The 12,178-nt window shown below is 40.3% G+C and overlaps 1 protein-coding gene across 4 annotated transcripts in view; it reads left to right on the forward strand.

The window, feature by feature from the left end:
* Window positions 1-7,817: 7,817 nt before the first annotated feature.
* The window catches only part of GOSR1 (golgi SNAP receptor complex member 1), a 56,916-nt gene continuing 52,555 nt past the window's right edge, over window positions 7,818-12,178 (forward strand). For 3 of the 4 annotated variants that reach the window (XR_010318421.1, XM_010596474.2, XM_064271498.1), the window contains exons 1-2: window positions 7,818-7,948; window positions 10,309-10,429. Coding sequence is in view for 3 of the 4 variants with exons in the window: in XM_010596474.2 (XP_010594776.1) it covers window positions 7,918-7,948; window positions 10,309-10,429 (152 nt within the window). In the remaining variant the exon portion in view is untranslated. The remainder of the gene's footprint in view (window positions 7,949-10,308; window positions 10,430-12,178) is intronic. The other variant, XM_003416801.3, reaches the window with a different exon arrangement.

The following is a 12,178-nucleotide window of genomic DNA, read 5'->3' on the forward strand; positions in this document are numbered from 1 at the left end:
CATTGAAAGGTTTATATACCATTTTAAACTTATTTGTTTAAAAAAAATTATTCTTTTATCTAGGTGAAGCCCAGTTAGAATAATGTGTTCTACCACTTTTAGGCACAGTGATGATGAATTCAGTATCCCCCAAAATTCATTTAGCAACAATTTATTGATCCTGCTACTCCAATAGGAATCGAGAAACCAAAGTTATATAAGAAACATGGTCTCTTGCTAATAAGGCACTCATAGGCCAGGCTAGAGAAATGAAAATGGAAATAAGCTATTCTTCACTAGTGATTGGTTCCTCTAAAAAGAAAACCTCTACTCTAGAGGAACCATAGAGGTTCAAGCATGGACTTTGAAGTTGGAGCCATCTATGATTAATTCCTGGCTCTGCCACTTGCTTCCTGTGTGACCTTGTATTGCACAAGTTTCTTACCTTCTCTGAGTCACAATTTCTCTACTGGTTAAGGAATAATACCAGATAGGATTGTAATGGGAGTTAAATGAAATAATATTAGTGAAGGGTCAACATATTTGACTCAGAACTGAACACCCACAGTAACTAGCTTTATTTTCCTTCATTTTCTGATCTCCTTGAAAGGAAATTTTTGTTTTTCAAATATACAAACAAATAATCTGTTTACAGATAGTCTCTCTCTTTTTTTTTTTAATTTAGGAGAACTTTCTAGATAGGAATACTAAAATTTTAAAAGCCATGAAGTTTTTCATTATGCAGTTTAATAGATGGTCTGTTACATGGCAGTAAAGTTTAAATTGTGCCAAATGCTTCATATTTCTTTTTAAATGAACTTAAGTTATATTTATGCTTTGTCAACGCAAACAGCCTTACTTAAGGGTTATAGGTAGGTTCTCCAAAGTTTGAAAGATTTTTCTGATTTTCTCTCAGGAGTTTTCTCACAACTGAATCAAGAGCAGTAATCTACTGATGTTTTCAGTTTTTCAGATTTCTAGGAACTGGTTGTTCTCAGCAAAGTAAACACAATGTGCAATGGTAATACACCAATAAATTATGAATAAGTTCCACCGTGTAGGTCCTCACTTCTTCTCACTTGCGGTTAGAATGCAACTGATTCGGAGCTACTTCTTGCTCACCTGAGATAAATACACCCTTAAGTATTGCCCACAATTTAAAAGCAATGAAATTGGCAAATAAAGCCCAATTTTAACTTTAATATCAAATTTATACCTACATTTAATCAGTGTAATGTTAAAGGCACGCATACTATTTCTTTGGCCTTTTGGCTCGGGTCAAAAGACATCCTATTCCCTGTTACATTATAAACCAATATAGAAGAGATACACAAGAATGAGATAAATTGGCATACACAGAGTAGAAAGCCATTCAAGTTTAGAGGTCAGCCTGGAAGAAGATTAAACCAGAAGGGTGAGAAGATTTACTTGATTAGATTGAAGGCAAGGTAGTTGGAAGTAGGGTTAAATTAAGTGGGATACTTCAAGGTCAATAAAGCTGGACAATTTGTTGATTCCGTTAGAAGCAATGAAGAGGCAGTAGTAATGTAATCAAAGCTGTAGGTGGAAAATAAGAACATCAAGTGGGGAAATTTAGGATGAAACAAGTAGAAAGATCACAGATTAAATGGTAATTGTTATGATAACATGGAGTATGCTCTATGATTAAGGAGTCACTGAGGTCGAGCCAAAGTGAAGGAGTATCTAATTGCTATATCTGAACCAGAGGAGCCCTGGTGCCACAGTGGTTAAGTGCTTGGCTGCTGACGAAAAGCTCAGTGGTTTGAACACACAAGTTGCTATGCAGGAGAAAGGTGTGGCAGTCAGCTTCTGTAAAGATTTACAGCCCTGGAAGCCCTGCAGGGCAGTTCTACTCTGTCCTATGCGGTTGCTATAAATCAGAATCAACTTGATGGTATTGGTTTCTTGTATCGGAACCACTAGTAATTCTGAGTACCTGAAATTATTCCAATATTTACGATTTACTTATGTACCGCATGGCTCCTAAATTTTTCAAGACCAAATAGGCTTTTGATTTAGCTTCTGGAAGATGTGAGATGGCCAGGAGAATTGATCCTAAAAATAGGGAATGGAATAGATAGACGAGAAAAAAAGTAAAGCAGACAGAAATCAACTTCAAAGAATTAGCAGTTTGACTAAGAAGTGACTGACTACTCACTACCAACAATGGAAGCCAAAGTACTATGAAATTATACTTTGAACGTGCTGGGAAAAACATCAAATAACTTTCAACGTCAAATTCTATATTGAACATTTCAAGAATGAAGTTAAAATTCCAGGTAGCTGAAAACATTGATGGCAATGTCTCTCAGTATTTTCTCACAAAACAATAACAAAGAACAAGAAGAAAAAAGTAAATCTATGCAGAAACCACACTCTCAGTGTAATTTGAAATTAGAGAATTTCAAAACTTCAAAATAACTGAATAAAAAGAGAAACATCACCAAATCTCAGTATGTGTTCTCACATGCCTGCTCCAACCCAGCCCCACCACAAGGCTCTATGGAAGCATTAGGCCAACAGAAAAATGCAAGGAAAACAAAGTGTTCAGCAAAAGGGCCCAAACTAAAACCTAAAACTGCCAGGAAGACTATGTACACCCAAAATCTGAATGCTTTAAAAACATAACCAAGCAGATCAGAGGAAAGGGACTTCAAAGTAAACACAATTTAAAGGGACAGATGTGATTTAAAGGGGCAGTCCTTGAAACACATAGCATCAGGTAGGAAACTTCAATGGCTACACATTAGGAGTAAGGGCTAACCGGAAATAGACCAGATTTACAAACCCAGAAGCCCAGTTTGGGATTACTTCCACCCCATACAGGCTTAAGATGATCGTCCCCTATGCGAACTGCCTGCAAGAAGCAGCGTGGTACCTTCTGTTTGGAGAAAGACAATGTCATCCAGAAACTCAAATGTTTACTACAAATTTTTGCCTGTAATATACAGTATCTAACCAAGAGTCATGCTTAATATCAGAAAAGATTAAATGATAAAATCAAGAAAAAAGATAATACAGATTTTTGAGTTATCAATCAGAAACCTTAAAATAATGATGATGAATTAAAAAAACTAGAAGACTAGAAGAATTAGAGCAGAGAATTCAAATCTATTAAAAAAAACAGAGACTTTTGGTTCTGGACAAGATGGAGTAGATGTACTTCTTCCTATTTCTTTCACTAAGTACAATAAAAAACCTGGACATTATACATAAAACAAAGTCTCTGAGAACTGGAGAAGATGGCAGACCAGCTAGAAACCTCAAGATCCAGCAAAGGACTGTGTTAAGTTACCTGGGTTTTCTTTTTGCCTCATTTACCCCATAATGGGCGCCAGAAAAACTGGCAACGGGGAAATGCAAAAGGATGCAGAACAAAAAAACCTAAAGAAAAGCCTGCTCTCTCTAGCCAAAGGACTAGGAAAGGGATAGCCTAGCAAGACAGAATACTTTTAGACAATAACTGCACAACTCCCACTAAATGCCACAGAAATAACAGAAGCTCCCTCGCCACCTGCTGGGAAATGCTGAGTGGGAGCCTAGACTTATCATCCTCACCTGGCTTGTCTTAGTTGTCTAGTGCTGCTATAACAGAAATGACACAAGTGGGTCGCTTTAACAAAAAGAAAATTATTTTCTCACAGTTTAGGAGGCTAGAAGTCCAAATTCAGGGTGCCAGCTCTAAGGGAAGGCTTTCTCTCTCTGTTGGCTCTGGAGGAAGGTCCTTGTCTCTTCTGAGCTCCTGCTCCTGGGCAATCTTTATGTGGCTTGGCATCTTTTGTCCACCATCTCTGCTTGCTCACTTTCTTGTTTAATCTCCTTTATTTCTCAAAAGAGACTCAAGACACACCCTATACTAATCCTGCCTCATTAACATAACAAAGAAACCCATTCCCAAATGAGATTTTAAGGCATAGAGGCTAGGATTTACAACACACATTTTGGGGGACATGATTCAATCCTTAATATGGCTGTAATGTAGCAGTCCTCCCTTCCTGCCTGTGTAGTGTCAAAGAAGTGGGAATCCCTGGCTTTTACCACTTCCCAGAGGTAATGAGATCCCCTGCTGAGGTGTCAGTGGAGGAGCTTTTATGAGGCACTCCACGAAAACCAAACCCATTACTGGTCAAGTCGATTCATAGCAACCCTATAGAACAGAGCAGAACTGCCCCACGGGGTTTCCAAGGTGCACCTGGTGGATTCGAACTGCTGCAAAAGACCTCTTTAAAGTGTTAAAAAAGCAAAGATGTCACTTTAAGGACTAAGGTGTACCTGACCCAAGCTATGGTGTTTTCAATCACCTCAGATGCATGCAAAAGCTGGACAATGAAAGAGGAAGACCAAAGAATTGATGCCTTTGAATTTTCCTGGTGAAGAATGTTGAATATACTGTGGAATGCCAGAAGGACGAACAAATCTGTCTTGAAAGAAGTAGGGCCAGAATGCTCCTTAGAATCAAGGATAGTGAGACATCTTCTCACATATTTTGGATACGTTGTCAGGAGGCACCAGTCCCCGAAGAAGGACATCATGCTTGGTAAACTAGAGAGTCAGTGAAAAAGGGGAAGACCTCAACAAGATAGACTGACACAATGGCTGTAACAATGGGTTCAAGCATAACGACGATTGTGAGGATGGTGCAGGACCAGGAAGTGTTTCGTTCTGTTGTACATAGGGTCACTATGAGTTGGAACTGAACTCGATAACAACATACATAGCCGGGCTGTCAACGGAAGGCAAGGGGGAGCCTGAACTTCTACCCCCACCTGGCAGTAACAAGACAATTACCCATTCCCCTGGCAGCACAGTGTCAGAGAAGGCCTGCTAAAACAGAAGATTTAAATAAAATTCAGAGTCTCTTAATACCAAAAATATCCAGGATTCAATAAAAATTCACTCATAACGAGAACTTAGAACATTTCAACTTGAATGAGAAAAAACAATCACCAGATGCCAACATCAAGATGACACTAATGTTGGAATTCTCTGACAAGGATTTTAAAGCATTAAAATTGAAATAAAGGCCCAGCAATCTACTTCCAAAAAATCAGCCACTGAAAACCTTATGGAGCACAGTTCTACTCTGACACACATAGGGTGACCATTAATCATGGTTGACTCAATTATGTTTTTTTTAATAATTAAGATACTTCAATGAGCAATTATAAACAAGTCTAAAACAAATGAAAAAAAGTCTCAGCAAAGAAATAGCAATAAAAAGAGCCAAATGGAAATTTTAGATCTGAAAAATGCAACAATTGAAATAAAAACTCAGTGGATAGGCTCAAGGGTAGAATGGAGGGGACAGAGGAAAGAACCAGTCAACCTGAAGATAAAACAATAGCAATTACCCAGTCTGAACAAAAGAAAAAATAGACTTAAGAAAAAGAGCAGTGCCTCAAGGACCTATGGAGCTCTAACAAAAGATCTACCACTCATGTCATCAGAGTCTCAGAAGGAGAGGAGAAAGAGTATAGGACAGAAAAAGTATTCAAGGAAATAATGGCTGAAAAATTCCCAAATTTGGTAAATGACATAAATCTAAGATTTAAGATGCTGAGCAAACCCCAAACAGAATAAACTCAGAAATATACTCAAAGACACATCATAACCTTCTGAAAAGCTACAGTAGAACAACAATTTGAATAACAACCAATTTCTCAACAGAAACTAAGACAGGAAACAGAAGGGCCCCCAAATCTGCAAACAAAGTGACGAGAAATGGGCCAGGGCGCAGAAAAAAACAAAGCCATTCCCCAGAACAATGGGGCAGGGTATCAGAAAATAGCCTGCAAACTTCTTTAAAGTTGTCTTTCAGAAGCAACTGGGGAAAACCAGCCCCAGGGACATGCACAGAACATCCACCTGTGACTGCTGTGTGACCTTCCACCAGGGGCAGTGAGGGGCTGCAGCAGCAGCTGCTGGGAGACAGTGCAGGTGGGACACCCCATAATAAGTCCTGCTATGAATCCCAGAGGCCTCCAGGACAGGAGTCATCTTGGAAAGCTGCTTCTCGTACACCATAGTTAACATATCCCCGCCTATGTCCGTGAATAAACATGAATCTTTTCCCACCCAAGAACTTTTAAAAACCCCAGACGCTTTTTTTTGTTCTGTGAAATGGCGGTTAAGTGTTGCTTTAGGCCCTCCTCGTCTCCGCTTGCAAGGCTCTTCAATAAAGCTTTGCTCATGTGGAAAACTCTCCGTGCCTCACCTGCTCGTTCTTGAGCAATGAGAGGCAAGAACCCTTATTCCTGTAACAAAACCATAGATGCCAAAAGGAAATGACATAACATTTTTCACTTGTTGAGAAAACAGAACTGTCAACCCTGAATTATCTGACAAAAATACGTTTCAGGAATGATGGGAAATCAAGACAGTTTCAGATGAAGAAAAACTAATAAAATTTATCACCAGCAGACCTACTCTAAAAGAATGGCTAAAGGGAGTTCTTGAAACAGAAACCAAAAACTCGTTGCCATTGAGTCTATTCCGACTCATACTGACCCTATAGCACAGGCTAGAACTGCCCCCACAGAGTTTCCAAGATTCAAACTGCCAACCTTTTTGGTTAGCAGCCACAGCACTGAACCACTATGCCACTAGGGTTTCCAGAAACAGAAAGGAAATGATAAAGAATCCTGGAACATCAGGAAGGAAGGAAGATTAACAGAACGAGTAAAAATATGAATAAACACAATAGGCTTTCCTTCTCCTCTTGAATTCAATGTGATCTCAATGAATGTAGAGGAAATATTAAAATCCAATTATAAACGGGAGTAGGTAAAGGGACTTTAGGAATCCCTGGCTAGCTACGAGCCAAAGGCTGGTGATTCGAGCCCATCCAGAGGCACCTTGGAGGACAAGGCCTAGTGATCTCCTTCTGAAAGGAGATCCTTGAAAACCCTATGCAGCAGTTCTACTCTGCACACATGGGGTTGCCATGAGACAGAATCAACCAGATGGTAACTAACCACAACAACAAAAAGACTTTACAGCAGGTAAAGTTTCTATTCCACCAGTCGTCTGTCAGTTTGTCATACTGTGGTGGCTTGGGTGTTGCTGTGATGCTGGAAGCGATGCCAGCTGTATTTCAAACGCCAGCAGGGTCACTGTGACTAAGACAGACTGGGAAAAAGGACCTGCTATCTACTTCTGAAAAACCTGGCCAGTAAAAACCTTACGAAGAGCAGCAGAACACTGCCTGATACAGTGCCAGAAGATGAGCCCCTGGACAGTGAGCTCACACATAGCAACCATTGTGCGGATGGCCATGCACTGGGCGATGTTTCATTCTGTTGTACGTGGGGTCGCTATGAGTCAGAACTGACTTGATGGCACCTAACAACAACCAAGTTTCCATTTGGTGGCTGGAGGGTAAAGAGGGCTGAGACTAACTGTAAAACAGGGAAAGCGGCCAGTGGAGAAAAACACATATGCCAGAAATACTGGATGACAGAGCACAGGCTGAGATAAGGACGGAGAGGTTGGCCCAGGGAAGAAAAAAGCCTTTAGCACTGAAAAGGGAAGAAGAATCTGGCTGAAGACCCACATTATGAGAGAAGGCCAAGGAAGCTGAAGGAGTTCCGTCTGAGGCTAACTCTTCTCAGTCAAATGAGCCCCTTCTCAAAGAGCAGATTCCGCTGGGTTGAGGGCGAAGATGAAGGTCTGAGGTGTCAAGAGAGGATATTAGCACCAGAGAGACAGGTATTCTGGAAGCATCAGTTGCTAATGCTGGCGTTCTCAGCCTTCTTGCTCAAAAACTGTAAGACAATAAAGTGACCACCAAGTGGCGCTGTCTGCGGAGGCTCACATATCCCATCGGCCCTGGCGCCCCGGGCGGAAGAAGGCGTGAAGGTGGTTCGCTGGCTCGCATCGCCTCTACTCTCCTATCACCACTGACGTTAGACAACAAAAATGGCGGCAGGAACCAGCAATTACTGGGAAGGTGAGAGTGAGGCCCCGGGAGGGTCCCGCCGAGCGGCGGAGGGGCTGAGTGAGGACCGGTCGTGGGGAGGCGGCAGAGGAGAGAGCCGGCCTCCGGGGCGGCCGAGCTGAGGGGCGGGAAGTGTCCGGTGGGAGCCCGGGGGCCTGGGAGCTGGGAGAGTGGACGTTCTGGGGCAGGGGTTGGCCTCAGAGGGAGCGGCTCCTGAACCGGCCGGGCGAGCGGGACCCGAGGCAGGGTTTGGGCAGAAAAGGCCGAGAGAAGATGAAAAGGAAGAGGAGCCTGAGTCGCTGAGAGAGAACTGGGTTGAGGGAAAAGCGAAACTCGGACGTAGGGGCTTGGGGTCCGAACTGTGAGAGGAAACGGGTATTGAGCAAGAAGGTCCCGAACCACTGAGACGGGAGGAGTCCGTGCCTTGGAGATTAAGTCACTGCCGGAAAACTGAGTAGGAAAAGAGAATGGAGCTAGGAAGAGAAATTTGTCAGTCCCGTCCTTCGGGGGAAGTTGTATGAGCAAAATGTCTCCTACTGGGTCCTCTTGGCCGGTTCAGGCTGGGACTTCGAGGATTGGATGTCCAGTCGTGTTTGAAGGCGGAGGAAATAACTTTACCGTCTGCCCTGGAGTCTGGGATCGATTTTTTCAAAAAGAGAAAGTTGAGAGAACCAGTGTGATTTGGCAAGTGCGTTTGTTTAATTTCTGAAAATATGGTCCGATGAAGTAAGCTCACTTAAAACTCGTTTCTGGACCATGGTGATGAACAAAGATCAGAAAAGTCTCACCTCTTTCTTCAGCTGTCTTTGCTGTACTGCAACTTTAAAATTACTCTTCGAATCGCTTTCCCGTTTTGACCTATTTCCTGTTGCTCCCCAATGGAACCTCGGGAATAACGCGAGTGTGTATGTGTGTTTACATACATGTATAAAACTCAACCGTGCTTTAAAAAAAAAATTATCAATCACTCGGTCTAAGAAATTTAATTCTAAGTTCTTCCCTGCTTGGCTGTCATACTTTCTTTCACTTGACGTTTTCCATTAGAGAAGACAATTACTAAAGTTACAGAGAAGCATGCTTATGATTAGCTTAAAACATGTATTAAAATGCCCTTTTGAAATGTTTTAGCTAGAAAACATGAAGTTACATAAAAGTAGCTACTGGTATCTTTAATGCTTGTTATTAGGGTATGGTTTTTTGAAGCACCATGCTGTGATATTTATAGCTGCTCGTTATTGACAGCCTACTCTAAGCCAGGTGCTTTAGGCATGTGATTATTAATGCATAGAAAAACCCTGAAGCTATGGACTTAAAAGACAGAAAGCTGAGGTTCAGAAGCTAAATAGATTGCCAATAAGTCGCAGCCAGTAAATGACCGATCTGAGATTTGAACTGGGATTTGGTCTGTGGGCAGATAGGCTCCACGATGTCACTCTGCTTTTTACTTCTGATAAGTATATTGAAATAATATTTTGTATTTCTTATTCCTGAAAGATGAGATCCTTACAGCATTCCTTCCTATATTCAGCCCTTTTCATTTTAACCAACACTTCACCATGGATGAGAGTAGTTACATCTAGATGTGGGTTTCGAGACTGTGACTTCTCTCACTCAACCGCTTAGAAGTCAAACTACGATACCGGTTTCTCTCCTGGTTTGCTTCCCTTCTTAAAAACCTGTGCTCTTATTTCCATTGTATTCATATTTGATCTTATCAGTAGCACATTGTTTATTGTTGGTTTCAGCCCCTCCACATTTCTTTCAGTAAGCATATTGAAAGGCAGTTTTTTTTTTTTTATCATTGCCAAAGATCATTTATTTTTTCTTTATGTTCCATCAGTCAGTCATTCTATTAAGAAAAGAATCTCATTAACCTAATAAAACTTTGGAATATAAACAGCAAAATCCCTGTCAAAACAGTGATGTTTTCTTTTTTATATATATAAATTTAGCTGATAAATTGATGTAATGCTGGCCAGACTATAAACCATATTCAATTGCTTTGTAGTTTGCACTTTCTTCTTATTTCCTCTGAATTATGAAATTGTAGTTATTGCTGTATAAATCATTTTAGGCATGTGAGAACAACATCTTGTTACTGTATAGCTGTCTTTAGAATAAAGCGGAAATTTTGTGTCTTCCACTGCTATTCCTGCTCTTCCCCCTGCCCCTCATCTACAGTTTAAATAAAGGACTAATTTGCTTTCCTGGGTAAATATTTGGTTTCTTCCTTTTAACACTTTTCTTTAAGGAGGAACTAGACCGATAACTGGTTGTTTTTGTAGTTTGTTTCCTTCAGAGCAGCTTTGTGATTTACATGTCTACTGATGGACTTTTTGTGTCTGATCATTTGTTTTTTACTTTTTCTAAAGATCTCAGGAAACAGGCTCGACAGTTGGAAAATGAACTTGACCTGAAACTAGTTTCCTTTAGTAAACTGTGTACGAGTTACAGTCACAGCAGTGCCCGAGATGGAAGACGCGACAGGTATAGGTACTACCAGATTCTGTCTCTTATGCCTTAAACTACGTACTGTGATGTTTTTTAGAGCATTAAAAAATAAGGTAGAATATATAACCTCTGTAACTTGGTCGCTAGGAATCGGAATCAACTCGATGGCAGTGGGTTTGGTTTTTGGGTAACTTGGTCTCTTTGGTGAATTTTTGTTGTTTCTTTTTTTTATCATTGATTTTTAGTGACTTATTAAAATTCTTCATAATTCTTGAAATTAGCATTTATTTAGGATCGTAAGGCAAAAATTGTGACATCGTCAACAGGATAATGCTGGGCATTGACAGTAAGTTTGTATTAGAAATGAGTTTCTAGTTCAACCAGTGTAAGGAAATGTAAATTTGGCCACATTATATTCCTTATATTTTCTAATTGCTAAATGGAAATGAGGAACTAATCAAATGCAAAGTATACGTGCATATACATACTGCTATTGTAGTGTTTTGGACTAAATCCAAGGCAATGTATACCCTCACTATTAATCATCAGAGCTATTTTTAATTTTGTTCTTTTTCGAGAAACCAGTGTACTACCATACTGAATGTATGGAAAATGCATTCTTATTTTTGAATCTTAATGCTCACTTTAGGCCATCCACTCGTTTCAAAAAATATTAGGAAATATTTAGGACACTTGAAAGTATAAAGAATAATATAATGAACCCCCATGTAACTTCCCCCATTTAAAAAAATAATCATTACCAATTCATTAAAGGCCCTGCGTACCCTGCCCTGATGGCATCTCCCTTCTTCTCTCACCATGGTTGTTGTTGTTGTGTGCCATCAAGTCGATTCCAACTTACAGCAACCCTATGGGACAGAGTACAACTGCCCCTAGGGTTTCCAAGGAGTAGCTGGTAGATTCAAACTGCCAAACTTTTGGTTAGCAGCCTGAGCTCTTAATCACTGTGCCATCAGGGCCCCCAAAATAGTAGTGATTTTAATAGCTGACACTTACAGTACTCTTTATGTGTCAGGTATTGTTCTGAGAGCTTTATATAAGTGCTGCTGGGAACGTTTTTTCACAGAATGTTTCTGTATATCTAGGAGTAAATTGATGGTGGAGAGTTTTTAGTTGTTACCGACTCTTTATTTTAGATACTCTTTCAAGGATTGGTGGTGAGTGGAGTATGTTTTTCAGCTAAAAATAGTAAAAACAACAACTGAACTTGGATTTGAACCCACTGAACTTGGATTTGAACCCATGTCTTTCTATCTTCAGAGCCTGTATTCTAAACCCTACTGTATTGTGAAAAAGCCATTTTGACTCTATTAAAAAAAAAAAACAACCAAACTAGTTGCCATCAAGTCGATTCCGACTCATAGCGACTCTATAGGACAAAGTAGAACTGCCCCATAGGGTTTCCAAGGAGCACCTGGTGGATTCGAACTGCTGACTTTTTGGTTAGCAGCTGAACTCTTAAGCACCATGCCACCAGGGTTTCCTTTGACTCTAAGCCAAGTGTTATTCCTTTTTAATAACAGCATAATGGTTGTAAAGATATCAGTGCCAATATATTGACTCATGTGGCCTGAAAGTAAGTTATTGGCATGTAAGGTCGATTGGATTACAGTGCAATGCTTTGGTCTCGTTTTTACTGAGCAAGTAAAGAGAATGAATATTTTTTTCCTACCAATAAACTTATTTTATGATTGGAAATAATCTTTCCTGGATTTAAGTCTCCCACTTGGCTACTGCCAGTGTGTATACAATATTAAAACACCTATTCTT

This window comes from Loxodonta africana, chromosome 18 (assembly GCF_030014295.1).
Source record: "Loxodonta africana isolate mLoxAfr1 chromosome 18, mLoxAfr1.hap2, whole genome shotgun sequence".
NCBI classification, from domain to species: domain Eukaryota; kingdom Metazoa; phylum Chordata; class Mammalia; order Proboscidea; family Elephantidae; genus Loxodonta; species Loxodonta africana.